General features: G+C 44.0%; 1 protein-coding gene across 1 annotated transcript; it reads left to right on the forward strand.

Annotated features, from left to right (window-relative positions):
- Positions 1–1457: 1457 nt before the first annotated feature.
- cad (carbamoyl-phosphate synthetase 2, aspartate transcarbamylase, and dihydroorotase) lies at positions 1458–27221 on the forward strand. Its single transcript, XM_076084055.1, has 44 exons — positions 1458–1885; positions 3111–3250; positions 3400–3529; positions 3693–3835; positions 4073–4214; positions 5130–5301; positions 6801–6986; positions 7077–7186; positions 7615–7757; positions 7911–8042; positions 8512–8745; positions 8831–9052; positions 9991–10179; positions 10282–10406; positions 10723–10856; positions 11044–11156; positions 11256–11420; positions 11520–11605; positions 11828–12074; positions 12166–12264; positions 12715–12939; positions 13105–13287; positions 13402–13620; positions 13769–13936; positions 14081–14263; positions 14635–14739; positions 15482–15724; positions 15820–15901; positions 16306–16472; positions 16634–16798; positions 18667–18798; positions 19193–19394; positions 19495–19685; positions 19855–19995; positions 22107–22196; positions 22384–22525; positions 22666–22862; positions 23010–23084; positions 23982–24194; positions 24810–24935; positions 25102–25257; positions 25366–25467; positions 25688–25782; positions 26381–27221. Exons 1-44 carry the CDS (start codon positions 1795–1797, stop codon positions 26478–26480), a joined length of 6705 nt encoding a protein of 2234 aa, XP_075940170.1. The 5' UTR covers positions 1458–1794; the 3' UTR covers positions 26481–27221.
- Positions 27222–27639: the final 418 nt, after the last annotated feature.

Raw genomic sequence — 27639 nt, forward strand, 5'->3', positions numbered from 1 at the left:
CAGCAACCCTCAAATCAAAGAATAAAGACACTTTGCGCACAATTTAGGTGTATTTCCCTTTAACTCACAAGATGCAGGTAGCATGTTTTATACTTAATGTGAATATAATTCATTTAATCTAATTCCCATTATGCAATATGTATACTTTGTTGGCATCTTATTCTGAAAACCGGATATTCGTCTGAAGAACCCGGATGTTGTCTCACGTTAATCTTTCCGCTAGATTTCAAAGTCCTTCGCTCGCTCCCGATCTGCGCCGTTTGAATGAGTTTACCGTGAATTTCAGCATATAGGTGCACTAACATGTTAGTGTCTGCTGAGTTGACCGCAGTCACAGGTCTGATTAAGAAGCGCTCCATTTATTTATTTGTTTAGAAAGTTCGGTTCTTCACGCACACACATCAGTCAAGGCGAACATCAAAAACATTCTATGGCAACTGGACTGGGTCATATAGGCTACGATGTTTTTGACAAGTTCATTAAATTATCATTATTATTAGAGGAAATTATGGGGGCATTTTTTGCCCCCTTCCTAGTGATATCAGGGGCAAAATTATATTTCTTAGCGGCATTTTTGCCCCTTGCCCTCGTGTATTTTCGACGCTGGTCTCATTTAGCCTAGTCATGTCAGGATATAGTGACAGTTTCAGCAAATACAAAAGTATTTTTAAATACAAGTTACCTACTGATCTTTTAAGAAAGTCCAATATGGTCTCTTTGTTACCCCCTTTTTTTCGTGCATGGATGTTTGGAGCAAATTTTAAATACATATAATAATGTTTTAAGCTGTTATATTCTTTTAAGTTCTTTTTAGCTCTTATATTTGATAAGAGAGGAACAGAATAAGGATGGGATGCACGTTTACTGAAATGATTAGCCTTGCCCTCGCGGATAAATTGGAGCCCAAGACAAATAAAGTGTATCTTATCTTATCTTATTTGGTATTATCTTATCTTAATTGCTTTGTTTTTAAGTGGGTTATCCATCACCAGAACTATGTCTCATGTCTTTGAATGAGTTATTACTCAGAGAGGGCATGAAGTTTGACGCAAATTAGTGTTATTACCACAATATAAATCAAAAAGAGTATTATGCACAATAGGCGATGGCCCATTTCAGAATTATGTAAATTATATTATTGAGATTGTAATTATTGGGTTAATGCATTAATGTGTATATCAATGCATTTTCCCATAAGGATCAATAAAATCACTTCAAAACCCACGTTTTATTTGTTTATTATAATTTGTATTATTTATCTAAATCTGAAACTAGTAATTTAAGTTGTCAAATAGAGTAGAAAGTACAATCTTTGTTTATGAGATGGAGTGGAGTAGTAGTAGCAGAAACGAGAAATACTTAAGTAAATCCATCTATCTATCTATATGTCTGTCTATCTGGCTGGCTTTTATTTTGAAATTCCTCGGCGGAAATGCAGTGCGTACTACGTCAAACATGCTGGTCCAACAAGCGGGCCGACTTCCACACTGCTGCCGGCGTGTGTGGAACACTTTTCTCTCCACGTGCCGTCCGACTAACCAGCAAATGATCTAACTAAACTCGTTTTTTCGTGTAATTGTTCCATCATTTACACCAAATTCAAGAATACGCCGACAGACATTTGCTCGGCGGTCAAATTCGGTCTTAATCGGTAGTTTTTTTCGACTCTCATCTTACCTCCCCTGCTTCCTCGCGCGCTGTGGGTTTCACGTGGAGACCTAGCGCTCATCACTACTCTAAAACATCCATCACTTTTCCGGTTACAGCGGTTAGCATTAGCTATCTGAGCGAAACATGTCAAAGATGGCAACCTTGATTCTAGAGGACGGGACAGCGTTCAAGGGGCTCCTTTTTGGTGCAGATGTGTCAGTTTCGGGTGAAGTTGGTACGTCCCTTTTAAGCTAATTTATAACTTCCATTTATGAACGTTACTGCTGCTTCAGCTAGCTCATACCCGACTGCGTAGATCCACGTGCATAAATAAATTGCTGACTTCACGTTCGCTTTTGGGTTATATGTTCTTTTAGATATAATGTGCCACGAGTCGAGTTGCAAAGCGCCAAAACCCCCTTCCCAAAAAGTAGCAATACTCCCTTCAACTCACAGGAACGTGTAGCCATAGCACAACTTCCTTCCACGTCTGCTAATTATGCGTTGCGTTAGCTACAGTTGTTAATTAAGCATGCGCACTCCACCTGACACTACCCCTCTATATTGTAAATGTAATTTACAGATGAACTATCAATCAGATTTAGAGGTCAGTATCTTTACAGCTCTACCTGCTGTTCTACCACCCGTGGTATGTTTTGTCAGGCGGATTTGTAAAAGAAGGTATGACGGGAACTACTTCTTGAAAGTTGAACTGTGCTGGAATAAACGCAGCTCAACGTGGGGCAGGAGAACCGAATTACAGAGGCGGCAATATTTGGTACGATGCCAAACTTTGCTCTGTGCCGCGTGTGCTTGTCTGATGGGCAGAATTATAGTGATGAAATTTCCCGTGTAGTTTGGCGAGACACCAGACACACACAACGGCCTGGTATCTTTAGTAGAGTCCCTCACATGTGTCAGGCCCAGTTGTATTACAGAACTACAAGTAGATCGGTACTAGTACTAGAATAAATAGCAAAGATGCACCGATATCTGATATTGGATCGATGTACTGACTCAAATAGCTGGATTGGGAATCGTTGACAATGGGGCCGATCTATTACATTCTTGTGTCTATACTTTATACATTATATACTGGAATTTTAATTCCTGTAATGTCCAATTTGTTGATGCATTAAAAAGGTTTACACCTGAAGTTTAATCCTTTACCAAAGTACTGCGGCACTATTATTTAAAAAATGAACCATTCAATTCGATGTTTATTTCTTACCTATCGTCCCTATTTAAAAATGACCATAAACCTGAATTGTCTGCCAGTCTCGGCAAAATATTCAACATATGCAGACAAGTACGGCTTTTCCTTCTGTTTTGTTTTGAGCAAATGATTTGGGATTCACTCCGACACACTGTCTGAATTCTGGTGTCAGCGATTTACGAATACACTTTGTGTTACATGTTTAAGCTTAACTCAAATATAACTGATTGATTTGTGTGTCCAGTGTTTCAGACCGGTATGGTGGGCTACCCCGAGGCTCTTACTGACCCATCCTACCGCTGCCAGCTGCTAACCCTCACCTACCCTCTGGTGGGCAACTATGGTGTGCCGCAGGACGAGGAGGGGGAGTTTGGCCTCAGCCAGGTGGGCAACAATACATCACTCGTGTGTTGGACGATAATGACAACGGACGAATCGGGATCTAACTTTTTGTCTGTGATGATAGTGTCTCTTTTCCTCGTACCAACACCACATGGTGACGTGTTTTCTTGTACTCGTGTTGTCTTGCTCAGTGGTTTGAGTCGTCAAAGATCCACGCTGCAGCTCTGATTATCGGAGAGCTGTCGGAGAGTCCCAGTCACTGGAGTTCAGTCAAGTCACTGGACCAGTGGCTCAAAGAGCAAGGTGTTCCTGGATTACAAGGTCAGGAAATCCAAGTCTAAATGGACTAATGCTAATTAATGAATGCAGAATTAAATGCATCATTTGATAGAGTTGTAACATGACATGTCCAAAACAATCAGAGATAAAAACACAAGACCTCAACGACACATTTTAGATTATCTGTCGTTTCTATGTTCTCCAGGCATTGACACACGCCGTCTGACCAAAAAGATCCGAGAGAAGGGCACCATGTTGGGGAAGCTGGTTGTGGACGGGACTCCTGAGGACAGCATTCCCTTTGATGACCCAAACAAGAGGAACCTGGTTCAGGAAGTCTCCATGAAGGTAACCCACCCAGATGCTTCAAAACCTATTTTAAATTTGAGACTTTGAACTCATTAAGTGCCCTCTAACTAAATACTAAATTCTGTGCAGGAAAAAGATCACACAGGTTTGAAGTAAAGAAATCAAACGGATTAATTAGATTGTTCTTGTCTAAATACACGCAAATAATACAGCGAACGGCCCTTGTTCTGACCCCAGACCAGTATATCTGATTACTTCTCTTTTGTTCGTGTCCAGGAGCCCCGGGTATTCAACCCCAGCGGTAGCTTGCGCATCACGATGGTGGACTGCGGCATCAAATACAACCAGATCCGCTGCCTGGCTCAGAGGGGCGCCTGTGTTACCGTCGTGCCCTGGGACCACCCGCTGGACAGCGCAGGTCAGTCACACACCTCTACTGCCGATACCGGACTTCATTTTGACTTCAATGCCGGACATGAGGGAAATAGGTTCACAGGGGCACAAAACTCCACAGTATGTTGCAAGATGTCAGCATAATTATAGCAGGTTTTCACAATTTTTTTTAGAGATAAAGGGATTTTTAGCTGCTTTAGACAGTGCAAGATTGAAAGTTCTATGCAACAAATAAAGTAGAAAGTAGAATCTCTGCAACAAATAAGGATCTGGAAAGTGAGTTTGTTTCCAGTCAGACTCAGGCAGTAGGAGGCCGTTATTGATCACATATATATAGACCTTTTTTTCACAGCCGACGTCATTTGTTCCCGCATGTTGGCAATGGAAGTGGTGTTGCTAACGTATTCTACTCGCTCATGATTCGCACACAGATCTGGAAGGTCACTTTATTTAGGTTGCGTTCGTGTACTTTGGTGGTTAAGGCCCAAAACGAGCTGAATGAGTTCTACTGTCGCTTTGAAAGACCATGAGACAGTCCTGACCCCATGACCCCATCCACCAGGTCCCCCTCCCCCAACTCAGCAGGGGCCCATGCCTCACAACCATCCATCCCAGGGTTCTCTATTAACATATACTTGTTTTCACGTACTCTTGTTTGTTTACCATATTTCATTGTTTTAAATGATATCTTATTATATTGCACTGTGTTAACTGTTACGCACCAATCAAGCTTCCTTGTATGTGTAACGTACCTGTCAGTAACAGTTTATGATCATTTATTGCACTCTGCCGTTCCTCCGTTGCCTAACGGTGTCCACACACGTACGTACGTCATCATTGTTTACCGACAGTAAAAGGGTCTATAGACGGTGTGATATAGTTGTCCACCCCTCAGTGGTAACACGGGCATCGTTTATCTTTTTCCTTTGTCTTTTTCTAGATTTTGATGGTTTGTTCATGAGTAACGGCCCCGGGGACCCCGAATTCTGTCAGACCACCGTCGACAACGTGAGGAAGGTGGTCAGCGTGGAACATCCCAAGCCGGTTTTCGGCATTTGCCTCGGACACCAGCTGCTCTCTTTAGTCATTGGATCGAAGACCTTCAAGATGAAGTGAGTACCTCGTACTCCACAGTCTACTGCAATTGTGTACTTCCTCAGTTTCATCGAACAAAGTTGTTTTGCTCTGATTTTACACCACAATGTATGTGTGAAGAGCTTTTATCTCCATCTCATTTTTGCTGCAATTTTTGAAGCTCTCAAACAATGCTGAATCAATCAGTCGATACATGTATTGTTTTAATGAGCAAAGTGTCCAATTTGATTTCATTTTGAGCGTCCTGCTGATGTAAACTCACGCCTGGAGCTCAGTCGGTCTCTAATCAAGCTTAGAGAAGATTTTTGGATCAGGACAAAGACAGAAATGTGCCCTCAGTGACCTGAACCAGGGAACCTCTTCAAAACCCGTCGACACTATCTAGAAACACAGACATTCATGCACCCCCCCCCCCCCCCCCCCCTTTTTTTTTTTTTTTTTTTTTTGGGAAGAGTTGTGATGTTAACTGCAGATTTCTGCTGTTCTCAGCAGTCTGGCCTCTCCTGACTGCTCTTGTTATGAGAAAAAGCTGAACAGACCAGCCGGCCCGCTCCCAGCTGTAGAACTCCACAGCAACATCTGTGAGACTCCGCCGACGGCGGCTTTATCAGTCTCGGTGGGAAGGTCACAGCGGGCGGCAAACTTTCCCATCGCACCTCTGGAATATTGTTGGCATCTCAAATGAGGGGGTGTTGTGGGACTGCAGTGATATTGAGTTTACAGATGGTTCACAGGGCTTCTTTGTAATACTGTATATCAGCATTAGACCCTAAAATCTTCACCTGGACCGGAAAGTCCCAAGGCCTCGTTTAAATGTACCTAGATTTAAATTTGGGTCAGATAAACACGTTGAGTTGTGCCTTTTTTTGCTGAAGCACACTTTGTTAGGCATGTCATTGTACAATATCTGCCCTTGACTTGTTTCAGTGGTTTCCTGGTTGAATCGCGTGCACGAAAACCTTTTTGTTTTCAAAAATGGTTTCATAAAATAACGAAAATGCATCTCCTACTCTTCATTTGAACTGTTGAAAGCAATAGAACTCCCACAATGCTTTAGGATAAATCCAAAATAATGTTTTGGGTTTCATTGAACACATTTTTAAAAATGGAAACGCAGGTAACCATTTAAACCAATATAATTTATGGTTTGACCAATATTTGCTTTGTCTTCTTATTTTTTTTCTTTAGGTTTTTGATGTCTGATATTTTGTTCTGTAAATAAGATTCACATTTGACAACTTAAATTGAAATGTGAAGGTTTTGTAGCCTCTGTTAAGGCATTAAATCACTGAATATCTCCATTAAAACCCAGAATGATACAACAAATACAGCTACCACCACAAATATTGTCATTTCAGATTAAGGTCTCTTCTATATGCACCTAGTGGTGTCAGTCATATCCTATGATATTAAACACCAGCCAGATCACATACTAGACTGCATTATCTAACTAACATGTCTGTCGGCTCCTCTAAATGACCCCAGGGATTTTATTTTGCTTTCTCTTGTCTCTCAGGTACGGTAACCGTGGCCATAACCAGCCGTGCATCCACAAGGGAACGGATCGCTGCTTCATCACCAGTCAAAACCACGGCTTCGCCGTCGACCCCGACACCCTGCCGGAAGACTGGGACGTCCTGTTCACCAACGCCAACGATCACACCAACGAGGGCATCGTGCACAACACTAAACCCCTGTTCAGGTAACGGGCTCAGTGACATGATGCTGATGGGATAATGGATACAGATTTCTCATATGTGATCAAATCTTTTGATGCATTTTTTGTTCACAGTGTTCAGTTCCACCCGGAGCACATGGCCGGTCCCACAGACCTGGTCGGCCTGTTCGATGTCTTCCTCGACACCGTGAAAGACCACAAGGAGGGCAACGCCACCACATCAGGTAACGGCTATTTCAGTGTTTTTAAAATACCTTTATAGAGAACGTTTTTGATTCTCTCACTTCACTTTCTAATGTAAATCACATTAAATACGTAAAAGACAACACAACACAGCATAGCATACCCAGAGCTTACAGCTGCACCTTCCGAGACACCATGGCCACTGCCAGAGAGGGAGATGATGGAGAAACACTCCTCCTGCTTTCCGATGTTTCCGATGATTCACCGATGGGGCAACATTTTGCGTCGTTAACGGAAAAACAGTTTTAGGGCAATGCTACAGTATTAGGTTGTGTTTAGTCGACATTGATAACTAATCAGTTCAGTATTGTTTTCTCCTAGTTACAAATAAATGCATTACAATAATTCTATGAATTGGAGCAGCAAAATCAAAACGTTTGTGTGTGCTTTATTTAATTTTTTTTTCCAGTGAAACAACGTATCATGGACCACCTCACCTACCCGGGTTCCCCGAAGCCTGATGAGGTATTACGACCGAGGAAGGTCCTCATCCTGGGCTCTGGAGGACTCTCCATCGGCCAGGCCGGGGAGTTCGACTACTCCGGCTCTCAGGTCTGTCAGGAACGCCTTCTGATAAGAGCAGTGCAAGAATGTTGATGTTGTTGATGTAAAAGTGATGACATTTTGGGATGCTGGGTAAATTAGGAGTTTATGAGGCTCGCAGGCTAATTATTCCATCTGATGTCGTTTTGTCTTGTTTTCCAGGCTATTAAAGCTCTCAAGGAAGAGAATATCCAGACGGTGCTGATCAACCCAAACATCGCCACTGTCCAGACCTCCAAGGGCCTGGCTGACAAAGTCTACTTCCTGCCTATCACGGCGGAGTACGTCACTGAGGTACGGATGAACGCTCTCTTTTTTTTTTTTTTGTCATTTTTTATTAGTTTATTGTTTTTCATTTTTACAGATAAGTTCGATGCAAATCATATGTTTGTGTTACAACAATGGATTACAACTGAGGTTGTGGGTTTTTCCAGTTTAGGTGAGCTAGCTTGCATGCTAATAACATTATGAAGGTTGTGATTTAATTAAGAGGACTCTCTCCTCCTGAGACTGAATATGACGGAACTCTTCTGACTGTGATTGACTTAATGTGCTCACCAATAAGGGAAGTGGGAACATGAACAGGATGTGTTGAAATTCTTTTCTGAAAACAGGTTCCGGAAAAGTATTTTTGTAATTGTAGTCGGTACAACAATAAAAGGCGTTAATGACTTTTTCTTGTACTTTGATTCCAGATTTTCTTACAGCAATTGTTTCCATATGGTACCAATGCTCCATGTCGTCCCATTTCTTCCTCTCTCAGGTGATAAAGAACGAACGTCCCGACGGCGTGCTGCTGACCTTCGGCGGTCAGACGGCTCTGAACTGCGGCGTGGAGCTCACCAAGCTGGGTGTCCTGAAGAAATACCAAGTTAAGGTTTTGGGAACACCCGTGGCATCCATCGAGATGACCGAAGACAGGAAGGTCTTTGTGGAGAAGATGGAAGAGATCAATGAACATGTTGCACCCAGTGAGGCGGCGCTGTCTGTTGAGCAGGTGAGGAGACGGTACACCCGTCCCTTCAAAACACGCCTTGTATTTCTTTTGTCTAAATGCGTCCTCTCAATGCATGTCTTTACAGGCAGTGGCAGCGGCAGAACGCATATGCTACCCTGTTCTGGTGCGTTCCGCGTTTGCTCTCGGTGGTCTGGGCTCGGGCTTTGCCAACAACAGAGAGGAGCTCGTCTCTCTGGTGACATCGGCCTTCGCCCACACTTCCCAGGTGCTCGTGGACAAATCCCTGAAAGGCTGGAAGGAGATCGAGTACGAGGTGGTCCGTGATGCCTATGACAACTGTGTGACTGTGAGTACAGAAGGGACAAATTATGTTTTATAGAGGCTTTTTACAGTTGATGCCCAGGTCGCTAGCATTCACGGGCACAGGTCCATTGCTAAATCAGATGTATGAATTGGTTTTAGGGCTGTACCGGATAGTTTGAAGCATCATTCATAACTCTGACTTTATCATTTCAAATGCTGCTTTTATTCATTCTGTTTAAACCTTGTATTTCTGCACAGTTACAGATAAAGATCAGGCTACACTAACATTATTAGTATTATACACTGCTCAAAAAAATAAAGGGAACACTTAAGCAACACATCCTAGATCTGAATGAATGAAATAGTCTTATTAAATACTTTGTTCTTTACATAGTTGAATGTGCTGACATCAAAATCACACAAAAATTATCAATGAAAATGAAATTTATTAACCCATGGAGGTCTGGATTTGGAGTCACACTGTACTATTTGTAGAATTAGATTGCAGTGCTGGCTACGTGGGATTAGTTTCAGACTCGTGTGATCCGAACATTTCCAAATACTCCAGGGCTTTGTAAAGTCCAAAAGTCAACATTTATTGAAAAAAGACGCATGTAATAATTTCCGAAATACACGTTTTTGTCTAACGAAATATTCTGCTTCGATTTGTTGGCGTTTGCTCTCCTGCTAGCTGCACAGGAAGGGAGGCACACACCTGTACGAACAGGGCGATCTAACGGCAGCATAAATTACATTTTATATAAACAATAACACCAACAAAAATGATTTCCCCCATATTTTAGGGTGATAAAATATATATAAAATATGACCAAAGACATTCAAAGCTTCATTCGGAAAACCTCAATAGAATCTTCGAATGTAAACTTGACATTAATAGCAGTGTTGAACATTAATGTCACAATATTGCATTTTATGATACTTGTCAGTATACTTGAGACTCCATTCGTTCCTCTTGTTCAGGTGTGTAACATGGAGAATGTCGACCCCCTGGGCATCCACACTGGAGAATCCATCGTGGTGGCGCCCAGTCAGACGCTCAACGACCACGAATACAACATGCTGAGGAACACGGCCATCAAAGTCATCAGGCACCTCGGCATCGTAGGAGAGTGCAACATCCAATACGCTCTTAATCCAGAGTCTGAACAGGTACACGTGCACACACTATTTTTAAAATAAGTGTTCATACGGATACCAATACACACACACACACAGATTGTCTTATTACCTCTGCGTTATGATGTTTTGCAGTACTACATCATCGAGGTGAATGCCCGTCTGTCACGGAGCTCGGCCCTGGCCAGTAAGGCCACAGGTTATCCTCTGGCATATGTTGCGGCTAAGCTTGCCCTAGGGATCCCACTGCCACTGCTCAAGTACGTGTACAATATTCAAATAAGTCAGAAAACACAGCAGTCCTCTCAAGGTAGGGATGAGCATTGTGTGTGTTGAAAGCTAAAAGAACTAGAGCTTTCCTGTGTAGAAGTATGTGTTAATATTTATATTGGTATTAGTATGTAAGTATAGCCCTGCTATGAGCCACTGTGACCGGGACATTAACTAATTATTGACTTGTGTATCTATTGTCACTTTGTTTTTATTTTATTTTCTGGATTGTATTGTAAATCCCTCCATAACTTCTTGGAATTCTGTGATTCAGTAATGAAACATCTGTGAATGTATTTTCTGTAGGAATTCTGTTACCAACTCGACAACGGCGAACTTTGAGCCTAGTTTGGACTACTGCGTGGTGAAGGTGCCTCGCTGGGATCTCAGCAAGTTCCTCAGGGTTTCCACCCAGATAGGCAGCTCCATGAAGAGTGTTGGTAAGAGAAAATTAATTTTATTATCATTTTGAACACGCTTCTGCCTTGATGAATTGTGCGTTTTGGGGCTGGAAAGAGGAAACGGTGTTTGACGAGATCTTAACCGAAGCCTGCTGTTTAAGAACCCGCATTAGCACAGAACAACAGTGACCGTAAGTAGATCTTCACCAGTACTTTTTCTCCTCAGGTGAGGTGATGGCCATCGGCCGCAGCTTCGAGGAGGCCTTCCAGAAAGCTCTGAGGATGGTGGATGAGAACTGTGTTGGCTTTGACCACACCATCAAGCCCGTCTCTGAGAAGGTAGGGGAAAAAAAAACAGCAGTTTGTACCTCAGTGCCCATTCTTTACATGGCATCGAATCAACCACTCAATCATCTCTACCGTGCCTCTGCTCACCAGGAGCTGCAGATTCCTACGGACAAGCGCATCTTCGTTTTGGCGTCGGCGTTCAGAGCCGGCTACACGGTGGACCAGCTCAATGAGCTCACCAAGATCGACCGCTGGTTCCTGCACAAGATGAAGAACATCACTGTCCACGAGAAGCTGCTGGAGACGTACAAGCAGGTAAATCTGATGAGAGGTAACTGATGTGGGGGTAAATAAGCCGCCGTTCTGTCTTCTCTTTGAGTCGTTTGTGTTTATTGTTGACGTTCTTCTTACCAGGATGAGAGCAAAATGCCTCCAGAGGTGTTGCGAAAGGCCAAGCAGCTGGGCTTCTCAGACAAGCAGATCGCACAAGCTGTACAGAGGTGAGTGGGAAAGATAAGACGGTGCTCAAGTGCTAAATTCATTTCTAGACCAGATTGAATATAGACAATCTTGCTCTGCGTGAGTTCAGACTTCATTTTTGTTCTTATTCATACCAAAATTGATGGTCTGAAATCTGTAATTTCTTCCTATTTTTTTTTATTGTCCTTACTTACCCTTCATCAGCATATTCTAAATGTATTGTTTTTTTTCCCCTCCTACAGCACAGAGCTTGTCGTGAGAAAGCTGCGTCACGATTGGTCCATCGTACCTGTAGTGAAGCAGATCGACACGGTGGCGGCTGAATGGCCCGCCCACACAAACTACCTGTACCTGACCTACCACGGCACAGAGGACGACCTGGGCTTCACCGATCAGCACGTCATGGTGATCGGCTCCGGCGTGTACCGCATCGGCAGCAGCGTGGAGTTTGACTGGTGCGCCGTCGGGTGCATCACAGAGCTCAGGAAGGTGAGTCCTCTTCACCATTTTATGTGGCTTGCAGCCAGTTAACATGAATGAATACGGTTTTAATAACATTTGGTTGTCCCTTTTATTGCAGATGGGTTACAAGACCATCATGGTGAACTACAACCCAGAGACGGTCAGTACAGACTATGACATGTGTGACCGCCTCTACTTTGATGAGATCTCCTTTGAGGTAAGATTTTCCCCCTAATTAATAACTAATGACAGTTATTACTATATATACACTGCTCAAAAAAATAAAGGGAACACTTAAGCAACACATCCTAGATCTGAATGAATGAAATAGTCTTATTAAATACTTTGTTCTTTACATAGTTGAATGTGCCGACAACAAAATCACACAAAAATGATCAATGAAAATGAAATTTATTAACCCATGGAGGTCTGGATTTGGAGTCGCACTCAAAATTGAAGTGGAAAAACACACTACAGGCTGATCCAACTTTGACCTGAGCATGCCCAGGCGTTGTAAGGAGGTCATACAGGCACGTGGAGGCCACACACTACTGAGCCTCATTTGGAGCCTCCATGGTGTATATATAGTATGAATAGCAGGGTTGTTGTTTGAAGTGTATGAGGTTGAATAAGCTGCAGGTTAATAAGTGTCCTGGACATATCTCAGGTGGTGATGGATATCTATGAGAGGGAAAACCCGGAGGGAGTGATCCTCTCTATGGGAGGCCAGCTGCCCAACAACATCGCCATGTCGCTGCACCGTCAGCAGTGCCGCATCTTGGGAACCTCACCCGAGTTCATTGACTGTGCCGAGAACAGGTTCAAGTTCTCCCGAATGCTGGACACCATCGGGATCAGCCAGCCGCTGTGGAAGGAGCTCTCCGACACTACGGTACAACGGACCGGGTTCATACTAGAGCATGTTTTAAATTGACTTTTGGAGGAAAGTGTGTATTGTTAAGGGTATGTTTCTGCATACCGTATATATAAATTTAGGAAGACAAGAAAGAAAATGCTCAAAGTCCTCATCTATTTCCCCGTTTGTTTTTTTCTTCAGTGTGCTATGAAGTTTTGTGAGACCGTGGGTTATCCCTGTTTGGTCCGTCCTTCCTACGTTCTCAGCGGAGCGGCCATGAACGTCGCCTACGCTGGCAGCGACCTCGAGAAATACCTGACTGACGCTGTGGCTGTGTCCAAGGAATACCCTGTTGTGATCTCCAAATTCATACAGGAGGCCAAGGTTAGACAACAAAAGATTAAGAAGTAGTTGAAGTTGAGCTCTGAGATTATCTGTCGGAATATGAACGTCACAAAATCAAGTCTTTACGGGCTGTGTCCTTTCCGCAATGTCCAGGAGATAGACGTAGACGCCGTCGCCTGCGACGGGGTCGTGATGGCCATCGCGGTGTCTGAACACGTGGAGAACGCCGGCGTTCACTCTGGCGACGCCACACTAGTGACACCGCCGCAGGATCTCAATCAGAAGACGATGGAGAGGATCAAGATGATCGTCCATGCTATTGGCCTGGAGCTGCAGGTCACTGGACCGTTCAACTTGCAGCTGATCGCCAAGGTGAGAATCCTGCTGGAAGTTCTGCCACGTTGAAATGAAGCAGACGCCTGAGCTTCTTTTGATTTGTGCAGAGATGCAAACGTCAGAACAAGTTATTTTGTTTTCACTGTGAACAACAACGTACTTAGGCTGTGCCTTTCTTCCCCAGGATGACCAACTGAAGGTGATCGAGTGCAACGTCCGAGTCTCCCGCTCCTTCCCCTTCATATCCAAGACACTGGGCGTGGACCTTGTTGCCCTGGCAACACAAGCCATTATGGGGGAGGAAGTGGTGCCTTTGGGCCTCATGAGAGGGAAAGGGGTTGTAGGAGTGAAGGTAAACCAAGTCACTTTGTTAGGGCTGCGTATCCGCTTCTATAGAGACCGTTTTACTTAAATCTGAGGAAGCACCCATCAGTTATCATTTCACCTTGCTGTGTGTCACGTGTTTCCTCCTAACCATACGTCGCATATCCTCCAGGTTCCCCAGTTTTCATTCTCTCGCCTGGCCGGAGCCGACGTGGTGCTCGGGGTGGAGATGACCAGCACTGGCGAGGTGGCCTGTTTTGGGGAGAACCGATACGAGGCTTACCTCAAAGCAATGCTCTCCACGGGCTTCAAGATCCCCAAAAAGAACATCCTGCTCTCCATCGGCAGCTATAAGGTACTGGCATCAACGTTAAACTAAATAGCGGTGATTTTCAAGCGGCCTGAAAGCTGTGTGGTTAGAGCGCATACACCATGGGCGCGGGTGCCCTGAGCAGCGAGTCAGATGTGCATTTTTGTGTTCAGCTGAACCACTTGGCAGTTGAAATTATGCATCTTAGTAGAAGAAGTCTTGAATTGCAATTAACAGTGCTTAAGGCCATGTAGCCACTAAGAAATAAACTAGCTTTTTTTGTTTTCTATCACATGATTGTGTGTGCTTGATAAAAAATACTTTCAGGCTTTGTCTTTGACCAGAAAAGTTTCATTTAAAGTCTAATAGACGGTTGACGTTTTAAGAAGTGTTTACTATGTTTTGTGTGTTTACAGAACAAGAGTGAGCTGCTGCCCACCGTGCAGGCTCTGGAGTCGATGGGTTATGACCTGTACGCCAGTCTGGGTACTGCAGACTTCTACACAGAGCATGGAGTCAAGGTGAACTCAACTGAGACGTTTCATATTTAGATTTATTTCATCACTTAATTGCAGAAAAATATTCTGTTCAGTCAGGTAATCTAGAGTCATTGGATCGACAGATGTATAATAATTTAGTGCTACTAAATTGACTCGCTGTGGAATGAAACTATTAATCTCTGTCTTTACAGCTTTGTCTTGCAATGTGCGCCAGGTTTTTGGAAGCTTTTATGACTTAAGGCTTAAAGCAACCTTCCAGATTTGGTTCTTCTAAAGACATATACTGTAGTCATCGCTGTTTGCCTGCGGTGTCTAAAAGATTGGATTAAAACCATCAGACTTTAGCTACTAAAAGCATAATTTACTTGATGTTTTAGGTAGCTAGCGTTAGCAGGACAGCTAGCAAGCTAATAATAATCTTTCATGGATTGAGGTCACTCGGCAGACGAAAGAAATGGCTCCTTACAAAGCTGATTATGTTGCTAATTTCTACTAACTTTATACTTGTAATTGTCTGTAAATGTAAAAACAAGTATCTCGTCATGTGTGCTTCAAAGAGTTTAAGTCGGTAAGAAGTCAAACAATGCATCATACCAGGGGTAAAAAAATTTAAAACAAAGGCCATCCCTTACCCGATGTATACATATGCTGATGTTACCCATAAGCTGAGCAGTTACATCCCGACCAGTCATAAAATGAAACGAGAAAATAAGGGGGAATTATCCCAAAGCATCAACAAGATCCTCTTGGTTTCCTGTTTCAGGTGAAGGCAGTGGACTGGCCGTTTGAGGAGGACAGCGAGGATCCGAACAAAGAGAAGCAGCGCAGCATCATGAACTACTTGGAGGAAAACCACTTTGATCTTGTCATCAATCTCTCCATGAGGAACAGCGGAGGGCGCCGGCTCTCCTCCTTCGTCACCAAGGGCTACAGGACGAGACGCATGGCCATCGACTACTCTGTCCCGCTCATCATCGACATCAAGTGCACCAAGCTCTTTGTCCAGGTCAAATATATTGTTCTTTTGTTGTTCTTGTTGTTCTTTAACAATAATGTGAAGCTTTTCGCTGGATGGCAACATAAGTGTTGATGTGTTTTCAGGCTCTTCATCAGATCGGTCGGACTCCACCGGTGAAAACGCACATCGACAGCATGACATCACAGACGCTGGTCCGTCTGCCTGGTGAGTCAACCTTTGGTTGGTTGGTTGTTGTGTTGCTCTATTCTGACTGTGGGTGCTTTGAGAAGGTCTTATCATTTGTCTACAGCCGCAAAATGCAGAGCACACATTTTTCTTTTTTATTGTCTTCCAGAAAACTATAAAAAAGAAAACCTTTCACGTAGAAGTCTTTTAATATAGAGATGTACAAAATTGTGAAGCTTCAAAGGGCAATAATGAGCTTATGTTAATATTGTTTTGAACCATAAACAATAGTAGCCTAGTAGTAACAGTATTAGATCAACAAATGTTCATATTTTATAATACTAACTACAAAGAAAAGAATATTAGATGGATTAGAATATTTGTCTACATGCTATTGAACATGTGTTTGTTAAGAAATATGCTCTTTTGTGATTGATTCTTAGGTCTGATCGATGTGCATGTTCACCTGCGGGAGCCTGGTGCCACACACAAGGAGGACTTCTCTTCTGGGACAGCAGCTGCTCTGGCCGGAGGCGTGACCATGGTGTGTGTGATGCCCAACACTTCCCCCTCCATCACTGACGCCAGCACCCTGGCCCTGGTGCAGAAGGTACGTCCAGATGTTTCTTTCTTGTTTGCTCCTGTCCGTTAAATCACGACTCATTCGTTTTGTCTAAACTGTGAGACGATGTGTGGAGTCGAGTGTGGATCCAATGTCAGAAACAGACGTAAAATGAGAGAAATAAATCCTGTGTAACATTATATCATCAGCTGGCCAAAGCGGGCTGCAGGTGTGACTACGCCCTGTATTTGGGCGCCGCTTCAGACAATGCCACCGTCCTGCCGTCCATCGCTAGCCAGGCTGTCGCCCTGAAGATGTACCTGAACGACACGTACTCCACCCTCAAGATGGACAATGTATCTCTCTGGATGGAGGTAGGTCTAAACTCAACTACGTTTACATGAATGTACCGTTTTCAAAATGTAGGCCTTGTTTATTGTATGATGTGGGATATGCCGTTGGAGACACAGTGTCAAGATTTTAGCTTGCCTTGTTATATTTAGGTATTTATTATGTGTTTTGTTGTTATATTGTTTACCATAAAATACATTGCTCAAAAAAATAAAGGGAACACTTAAACACAATGTAACTCCAAGTCAATCACACTTCTGTGAAATCGACAACAGGTGGAAATTATAGGCAATTAGCAAGACAGACACCCCCAATAAAGGAGTGGTTCTGCAGGTGGTGACCACAGACCACTTCTCAGTTCCTATGCTTTCTGGCTGAAGTTTTGGTCACTTTTGAATGCTGGCGGTGCTTTCACTCTAGTGGTAACATGAGACGGTGGTAGCATGCACTACCTGAGCCACACAAGTGGCTCAGGTAGTGGAGCTCATCCAGGATGGCACATCAATGCGAGCTGTGGCAAGAAGGTTTGCGGTGTCTGTCAGCGTAGTGTCCAGAGCATGGAGGCGCTACCAGGAGACAGGCCAGTACATCAGGAGACGTGGAGGAGGCCGTAGGAGGGCAACAACCCAGCAGCAGGACCGCTACCTCCACCTTTGTGCAAGGAGGAACAGCAGGAGCACTGCCAGAGCCCTGCAAAATGACCTCCAGCAGGCCACAAATGTGCATGTGTCTGCTCAAACGGTCATAAACAGACTCCATGAGGGTGGTATGAGGGCCCGACGTCCACAGGTGGGGGTTGTGCTTACAGCCCAACACCGGGCAGGACGTTTGGCATTTGCCAGAGAACACCAAGATTGGCAACTTCGCCACTGGCGCCCTGTGCTCTTCACAGATGAAAGCAGGTTCACACTGAGCACATGTGACAGACTGACAGAGTCTGGAGACGCCGTGGAGAACGTTCTGCTGCCTGCAACATCCTCCAGCATGACCGGTTTGGCGGTGGGTCAGTAATGGTGTGGGGTGGCATTTCTTTGGAGGGCCGCACAGCCCTCCATGTGCTCGCCAGAGGTAGCCTGACTGCCATTAGGTACCGAGATGAGATCCTCAGACCTCTTGTGAGACCATATGCCGGTGCGGTTGGCCCTGGGTTCCTCCTAATGCAAGACAATGCTAGACCTCATGTGGCTAGAGTGTGTCAGCAGCTCCTGCAAGACGAAGGCATTGATGCTATGGACTGGCCCGCCCGTTCCCCAGACCTGAATCCAATTGAGCACATCTGGGACATCATGTCTCGCTCCATCCACCAACGCCACGTTGCACCACAGACTGTCCAGGAGTTGGCGGATGCTTTAGTCCAGGTCTGGGAGGAGATCCCTCAGGAGACCATCCGCCACCTCATCAGGAGCATGCCCAGGCGTTGTAAGGAGGTCATACAGGCACGTGGAGGCCACACACACTACTGAGCCTCATTTGGACTTGTTTTAAGGACATTACATCAAAGTTGAATCAGCCTGTAGTGTGTTTTTCCACTTCAATTTTGAGTGTGACTCCAAATCCAGACCTCCATGGGTTAATAAATTTCATTTTCATTGATCATTTTTGTGTGATTTTGTTGTGAGCACATTCAACTATGTAAAGAACAAAGTATTTAATAAGACTATTTCATTCATTCAGATCTAGGATGTGTTGCTTAAGTTTTCCCTTTATTTTTTTGAGCAGTGTGTATATTTCTTCAATCTCATGGGCAGGTTTTTTGTCATTTTCAGTTCTGTTCAAATTAATAAATTTGCCACTGGGGCAAAGTTTTTACTTTGGTAGACTGACTGATTTTGGGAGCCATAAGTCCCCATTAAAATTTGACAGTAAACTATGTGTCTGGTTCTCTATGAAGCACTTTGAGAAGTGGCCCAAGCAGATGCCCATCGTCGCTCACGCTGAGAAGCAGACGGTGGCCGCAATCCTCATGGTGGCCCAGCTCTACCAGCGGCCAGTCCACATCTGCCACGTGGCCGCCAAGGAAGAGGTAAATACTGTTCTCCATTTCATAATGTATAACTCTTTTTTTAAATTTTTTTTATTTTGCATTTCGAGAAGTTGAAATGTCACGAATATGGTTGAACTTTGAGTAGCAGTGCCAGGCAGAGGAGGAAATTATGCAAGAAAGATCTTTTTTTCTGTTTTTTGAGAATAAAGTGGAAATGTTGAGAATAAGCGTCAAACATTTGAGAAATAATCAAACTTCTAGCGTTGGTGCATTTACCAAAATGTAAGCTTTATTTATGGTTCTGTCTGTACCTTAAATGATGTACATTTTAGCTTCTTGGTAGCAGTATTTAACACCTATAATAGGACATTTTTCTGCTCCATAGGCCCGATGTCCTCACGGTGTATTATTAAGCTCCTCACCTCTTTTTCAGATCCTGATCATCCGAGCGGCGAAGCAGAAGGGCATCCAGGTCACGTGTGAGGTGGCACCTCATCACCTCTTCCTCTGCGAGGAAAACGTGGTGACGATCGGAGACGGGCGAGCGCAGGTCCGGCCCATGCTGGGAACGCGCGAGGACATGGAGGCTCTCTGGGAGAACCTGGACATCATCGACTGCTTTGCCACGGACCACGGTCAGTGACCACACACAAGCCAGTCCGACAGTCAAATCGTTTATTTACACCGTAAGAAGAGAGCTCATGTTTTACTCGTGAACCTGATTGGTGTTGTTAGCTCCCCACACTGTTGAGGAGAAGAGCGGGGATCGTCCTCCTCCGGGTTACCCCGGCCTGGAGACGATGCTGCCGCTGCTGCTGACCGCCGTCAGCGACGGCCGTCTTACTCTGGATGACATCATCAGGCGTCTTTACGACAATCCACGCAGGATCTTCAACCTCCCCGTGCAGGAAAACACCTATGTGGAGGTACACGCATTGAGAGAGCATGTTACTTTTTGTGCTTTTATGATTCTTGTGTTTTGCTCTGCATTGGAGGCAAAAACGGACACAGGGATCTGTGCTTCATACGTAATCTGGCATTAATGCTCACAGTTCTGTTTTATTAATTACTTAATCACTTGTCTGGGTCTCTCAGGTGGACTTGGAGCAGGAGTGGGTTATTCCTCAGGCCATGCAGTTCACTAAGTCAAAGTGGACACCCTTCCAGGGTCTGAAGGTGAAGGGTAAAGTCCGCCGCGTTGTTCTGCGAGGAGAGGTGGCCTACATCGACGGCCAGGTTAGCAATCACACACATACATATCCATTTGTTGTAGCCGTATTGTAATACATGAACAGATAAGAGCTAGGGCAGTTCTTTTTCTCTGGATTTCGCTCTCTATTGAGTGGATTTGGGACTTTTGGTTTTTGTGGCTCATTATAGAGCCCGGGTTTACTGGAGTTCAGCAAACATTGAGAACACAGAAGCTATGAAATTGGAAAATATTAATAATGGGTGCAGAATGTCTTATTTAATAATACACTGCTCACACTATGCTTTCTGGCTGAAGTTTTGGTCACTTTTGAATGCTGGCGGTGCTTTCACTCTAGTGGTAGCATGGGACGGAGTCTACAACCCACACAAGTGGCTCAGGTAGTGCAGCTCATCCAGGATGGCACATCAATGCGAGCTGTGGCAAGAAGGTTTGCGGTGTCTGTCAGCGTAGTGTCCAGAGCATGGAGGCGCTACCAGGAGACAGGCCAGTACATCAGGAGACGTGGAGGAGGCCGTAGGAGGGCAACAACCCAGCAGCAGGACCGCTACCTCCACCTTTGTGCAAGGAGGAACAGCAGGAGCACTGCCAGAGCCCTGCAAAATGACCTCCAGCAGGCCACAAATGTGCATGTGTCTGCTCAAACGGTCATAAACAGACTCCATGAGGGTGGTATGAGGGCCCGACGTCCACAGGTGGGGGTTGTGCTTACAGCCCAACACCGGGCAGGACGTTTGGCATTTGCCAGAGAACACCAAGATTGGCAACTTCGCCACTGGCGCCCTGTGCTCTTCACAGATGAAAGCAGGTTCACACTGAGCACATGTGACAGACTGACAGAGTCTGGAGACGCCGTGGAGAACGTTCTGCTGCCTGCAACATCCTCCAGCATGACCGGTTTGGCGGTGGGTCAGTAATGGTGTGGGGTGGCATTTCTTTGGAGGGCCGCACAGCCCTCCATGTGCTCGCCAGAGGTAGCCTGACTGCCATTAGGTACCGAGATGAGATCCTCAGACCCCTTGTGAGACCATATGCCGGTGCGGTTGGCCCTGGGTTCCTCCTAATGCAAGACAATGCTAGACCTCATGTGGCTGGAGTGTGTCAGCAGCTCCTGCAAGACGAAGGCATTGATGCTATGGACTGGCCCGCCCGTTCCCCAGACCTGAATCCAATTGAGCACATCTGGGACATCATGTCTCGCTCCATCCACCAACGCCACGTTGCACCACAGACTGTCCAGGAGTTGGCGGATGCTTTAGTCCAGGTCTGGGAGGAGATCCCTCAGGAGACCATCCGCCACCTCATCAGGAGCATGCCCAGGCGTTGTAGGGAGGTCATAGAGGCACGTGGAGGCCACACACACTACTGAGCCTCATTTGGACTTGTTTTAAGGACATTACATCAAAGTTGGATCAGCCTGTAGTGTGTTTTTCCACTTCAATTTTGAGTGTGACTCCAAATCCAGACCTCCATGGGTTAATAAATTTCATTTTCATTGATCATTTTTGTGTGATTTTGATGTCAGCACATTCAACTATGTAAAGAACAAAGTATTTAATAAGACTATTTCATTCATTCAGATCTAGGATGTGTTGCTTAAGTGTTCCCTTTAGTGTGTATATATAGTATGAATAGCAGGGTTGTTGTTTGAAGTGTATGAGGTTGAATAAGCTGCAGGTTAATAAGTGTCCTGGACATATCTCAGGTGGTGATGGATATCTATGTAACTTACCCCAATAACAGTTGAGGTAGCAAAATAAGCAATTTGCATGTTTTGAAAATCAAAGATTAGAACAAATGCAAAACAAAGATGTATAACGGTCAAAGGAGTTAATTTATGGAATAGTTTTTAAAAATATAAACCTAGCATTAGTGTGAATTAGCATTTATTGGGGGGGGGGGGGGGGGGGGTACATATAATATATATTTAATTTTTCTCCATTTTATTTTCAGTGTATACATTAATTAAGAATTGTACAAAATAATTAATGTAAGATGGGTAGGTGTAATGAGCTAATGCTTCCGATGAAATAAAACATGATGTCACATTTTAGTATTTCTCTGTAGTTTGATTGGTTGGTCGGTCTTTGATGTTTTTAAAGCCGTGGCTCTCCCTCTCCCCCTCTCTCCCTCTCAGGTGTTGGTGCCTCCAGGTTATGGTGAAGACGTGAAGGCGTGGCCCGCTGCTTTGATTCAACCTGTTGAACCTGTCAAAGAGAGTCCGATGGTATTTAAAGTGGATGATATAATAATACATTAAAATAGTTATATAAACTGAAGAATCTAAAGCCAATGATAGGTGTATGCTAATCTGGAGGACATCGTGATTATATCTCTTCTTCATCATCATCACTGTCTCACGGGTGTATAGTGTTTGCATTTCTTCAGAGATTGTGTATTTCCTTTGGTTTTAGACTCCAGAGCACTCACGTCCCACTCCTCCCCGGGAAGGCCTGGTCCGGACCCGAGCACCCAGCCCCCGCCGATCAATAGGAGAGAGCCGCTACCTGCTGCCTCCTCGCCTCCACCGCGCCTCCGATCCTGGACTACCGCCAGGTACTACAACTCCCATAATGCCGGGCGTACAAACCGTCTAGCGAGAAAACAAAGCTTGTGGTGTAAAATATTTGCCTTCTATATGCGGCATTATGCTTTCCTCGTGTATTTAACTGATTGGTGCATTGTGCTCTCTGCAGAGATGATGGTTGCGCTACCAGCAGCCGGCGCCGGTGACAGTTACAGCCACCCTCCTCCTCTGTCCAGGCTGCTGTCCCCTCAGTCAGGACCAGGACAGCTACCTGTTGGACCGTTCTCCCACTTCCCGACCTCTCCTCTGCTGCACCCGCTGGTGGGCCAGCACATCCTGTCCGTCAGACAGTTCAGCAAAGACCAGGTACACCACACACACACACACACACACACTTTCTGGGGGGGGGGGGGGGAAGAAAGACATTGCATAACATTTGAGACTCGTGCAACCTTTTTTTTTTATGCCAATTAGTTTGTTTTTCACAATTTGTGTATATTTTGTTTGTTTCAGATGTCACACCTTTTTAATGTTGCCCACACTTTGCGCATGATGGTTCAGAAGGAGCGAAGCCTGGACCTCCTGAAGGTAGGTCCTCTTCACACACATGTTCATCTTATTGCTCATATCAAATGACAAATGAGGGAGTAATGCACATTAATACCGACAGCATCTGTGTTTATTAAGAAGTGTTAAGTCGGTTCATTCCTGGTAGTGTGTGTGTGTGAGAGAGACTGCAGACACACTACAGCCCTGCTTTTGACCGCAGGAACTTTCCCCAGTGAAGAGGAACCTTTTCTGGATTTCATTGTGTTTGACCGCAGGGACTCTGTTTTAAATCAAGATCAGGAGACGACATTTTACTCTCCAAAAAGCCCTGGTTGGGTGTAGTACTTTCTGAAAGAACAGGAACTGTCTGTGTGGGGTTTGCAGGGATGTTGCTGATCGGTCAAACACACAGTGTACTGCTTCATTTATTAAATGAGGATGTAGTATTGAATATATGAATATATGAATCGGAGAGCCACAGCAAAGCCTAAGGGAGAAAAGAGAGAGATCGCCCTAACAAGCTGAGAGGGCGAGCGGTAGAACAGGCAGCACGGCGGTGCTGTGAATGAGAGAAAAACAAGTTATTTTCTGAAAGTTTCAGGCGGTTTCATTATTAAGCACAAATAAACAAACTTCAAACACTGAACAGATGCTTTACTGTGGAGACAGATGCTCTTTGTTTCATTTTCCTCTTCTGCATTTGATTCATTAAATCCTGCATCAATAAATACTATGCAGGTTGGATGCAAAGTAGTCCCAGGAATAAAATGACCAGCAACGTCTTGGTGTAAACGACTAAGCAGACTGAAAACACTTTAAACAAATCAAGCATTAGGGATTTGGGAATATCTGCTACCACAGTTCTTGTACCTGTAAGTAGTTTAGTATTTGTCCGTCTCCAGCACCAAGCCTAGCTCCTCTCTCTTTACTGTGCAGGGTAAAGTGATGGCGTGCATGTTCTACGAGGTCAGCACTCGCACCAGTAGCTCCTTCGCGGCGGCCATGCAGCGTCTCGGCGGCTCGGTCGTCCACTTCAGTGAGTCCACCTCGTCCACACAAAAGGGAGAATCTCTGGCCGACTCGGTCCAGACCATGAGCTGCTACGCTGACGTCCTGGTGCTCCGACACCCAACACCTGGAGCCGTGGAGGTGGGTTTCAGCTTTCACTCAACCTTTTTGTAAAGTCGAGCACCATTTATTGTGCGTTTGCCACTTTCTGCTGTGTGTAGAACAAGTATTATGACATTCAACAGGTCCTGGATATTTCAAAATCTTTTTTTTTTCGTTCCCTCATAAATTTAAAATTTTGTGTAATTGTTAAAACTTTGTTCAGAATTTGTAAAAAAAAACTTTGGTCCCCTAGTGCTAGTTTAAAAAATGTAGATATGGTTACTTTAATATGAAACTTTAATATAAGAATAATTTTGTTGTTACAGTATGTGTATGCATTCCGATTTTCAAGGGTTTAAAAAATGAACAAGGTATCAGCCAATGTTATTTATTTTTTTTAATAACATTTTTCATTGTTTCTAAATAATTGAGATGAGGATATACTGAGTGGAACATGTTGCAGTTCCAAACCCAACTTGTCAGTGCTCTCTGGTGGACAAACTAATAAAGAAACTAATACAAAAAAGGATACATCATTGGCATTTCTATACTGCATTTACAACTACTTTATATGTACTATTATACTATGTTTTCTATTATCACGTAGCTCCAACTCCATTTTAATTGTTTTGACTTTATGTAACTCGTCTCCAGAGTGCAGCTCGTCATTGCCGTAAACCTGTGATCAACGCTGGAGACGGCGTCGGGGAGCATCCAACCCAGGCGCTGCTGGACGTCTTCACCATCAGAGAGGAGCTGGGGACGGTCAACGGCATGACGGTGAGGAATTGGCCCACAATTTTGGACCCACCCCCAAATAAACAAAAGAAACTGTCCTTAGATATTTTTTTTTTGTAATCCATAGTTATCCAACTTTTAGTTTTTAGTTTGATTGTTGTCTGTAGACCAACCAGCACTTTGAACCCATATACCCCCCCTCTATCAGATAACTATGGTTGGGGATCTGAAACATGGCCGCACGGTTCATTCCCTCGCCAAACTGCTTACCCAGTACCGCATCACCCTGCGCTACGTGGCCCCCAGGGACCTCCACATGCCAGCAGAGATCATCAGCTACGTGGCCTCAAAGGGCATCAGACAGGTGGGGGACTAAACTGTGCTGACACAGTATTACAAGCCACATTTGTGACGATGTATGAGTTTGACAAAAGAAAGCATACAGAGATAATGTGTGTTTACCTGTTTGCAGGAGGAGTTTGGAAGTATCGAGGAAGCTCTGCCAGAGACCGACGTCCTCTACATGACGAGGATCCAGAAGGAGAGGTTTGCCTCTGAAAAGGAGTACAACGCCGTAAGTGTTTCTTTCCATCAGCTGCTTGTACTTTGGCTCTTCAGATTAAGGTAGAAAGCAATGCCTTTTTAAACAAATGTACATTTCAACCTTTGTCATTTTATCTTAAATTATCATTGCTCGGATGAGAAGTTGTTCCATGTTTTCTGAATGTCGAAGCAGGAGACTTTTCACTCTTTCACCAAGTCAGCTTACGTGTCCGTGTCCTTTTGTTTCTCAGTGTTTTGGCCAGTTCATCCTCACCCCTCACATCATGACTGTAGCCAAGAAGAAGATGGTGGTGATGCATCCGCTGCCAAGAGTCAACGAAATCAGGTAAGACCCAATCAGCACCATTATGCATTCTCATACAATAACCTTTCCCCTGAAATAAGAGAAAGGCGATCTTATGTCAGGCTGCAACTAACCATTTTCATTACGGCAGCTAGTTAATTTCTCGATCGGTTGTTTTATCTATAAAATGGTGAAACATGCCCTCCAGAAGCTCTCGGAGCATGGTGACGTCTTCAAATTGTTTGTCCGACCACCAATCCAAAGCCCAAAGACATTCTGTTTACAAAGACATAAAACAAAGCAAAGAATTTTCACATCTGAGAAGCTGAAACTAGGGGATTTCTCATCTCTAACTTCACCGTTTAGTTTTCTTTGGCTGCATCTATGGCGATAAGCAGTAGTTGCAGGTGTCTTTTTTTTTTTTTTGCATACCACTTCCTAACTGTGCGCTGATGGTGGTTTTTTTCCCGGGTACGTCGCCACAAACCCAGTTCATAATACTGCAAATGCAAGGAATTACATCAGTAGGCAATGGGCTGATCTCAGAGGAAATCCATCTGAAATGCACTTAAATAATTGACTGCTCTCCTACAGCAGTAAAACTTATCCTCTTGTGTCTCCCTTTGTATTTGTCTCTCAGTGTGGAGGTGGACACGGACCCAAGGGCAGCGTATTTCCGTCAAGCAGAGAACGGCATGTACATCCGAATGGCCCTGCTGGCCACCGTACTGGGCAGATAGATCCATGTGGTGTCTGTTTGTCGCACCAATTGTGAGCGTTTTTAGAGTAATCAGTTTTAGACACGACACCGGCATCTTCTTTCCTGTAATCTGTGGATTTCTTGTTTCCAGTTCCTGGAGGGGTGTTGAGTAGAATTAAAAACAGCAACAAGACTTTAACTGAGTCGTTAAGTTTCATGCTGCTACTGCATTTCTTCAGTGGGACTGACCATTGCTTGGTTTTCAACAACTGGATTTTTTCAATGTCCTAAAACACAATTTATATTTTCCCGTAAAACTGCCTCTTAACCAGAAATACTGGATGCTGTATTTGGAATACGGATAATTTATTTAGTTTTATTTGCTCATGACGGTTAACGGATCAGTATTTGTGCAGTAGTCGGCAATAGTGAGCTTGAGGAAAAGGGGAAGAAAAGACATTCAAATCATAACGTCGATGGTACTATGATGTGTGGTATTGATTCATTAAATGTTTTGGTAGCCGGGTAAACTAAATTACAATATTAAAAGGGAGTGCTCTGTTCTGACAAGTTATGCTGCCAGTTACATTTGCGGCATCTACTGAAAATTGATGAACACAAATATTCTCTCCAAACTTGGTCTTTGATGATTTAGGAGTACTGCTGCAGTTTAATTAAATGTAATCTTTTATCCTCTGGGAACAAGTGTCATTTAAGCGTGGATGAAGGACTTTGTATTATGTGGAGAAATAAATATTAATAAAATGAATTTTCTCTTTTGCATTTGACGTCATTAATATCCATCACATGAAGCAGCACAACATCAAATGTGGCACAGAGCTGTCACAGATGTTGTAACTGCAATGACTTTTAAGGTTTTAAGTCCTGGTTGTTCAGGTGTAATGCAAAAACCCAATGGGTTGTGTAACATTACCTTTCTCCTGTTGTAGTAAGTTAATTATTTACTTAATGGTCGTTGAGTTTAAGCTTATTTAATCAAAAACAGAATTAATAAAAAGGATGTTGATGGAGCCGCATCATTGCCTCCATAAAGCTGTTAATTGTTGGACCTTTTTTGTATAACTAATAAAAAATATTTCATACTGAGCAATACAAACCTAATGAGACTGTTTGAATGCAAATTTGCATAGACGGTAAGGATGGAAGAGAAATAGTCAAATCAAGCGATGATTAAAAGT

Source organism: Anarhichas minor, unplaced genomic scaffold, assembly GCF_050575085.1.
Source record: "Anarhichas minor isolate MPS153535 unplaced genomic scaffold, ASM5057508v1 ptg000136l, whole genome shotgun sequence".
NCBI classification, from domain to species: Eukaryota; Metazoa; Chordata; class Actinopteri; order Perciformes; family Anarhichadidae; genus Anarhichas; species Anarhichas minor.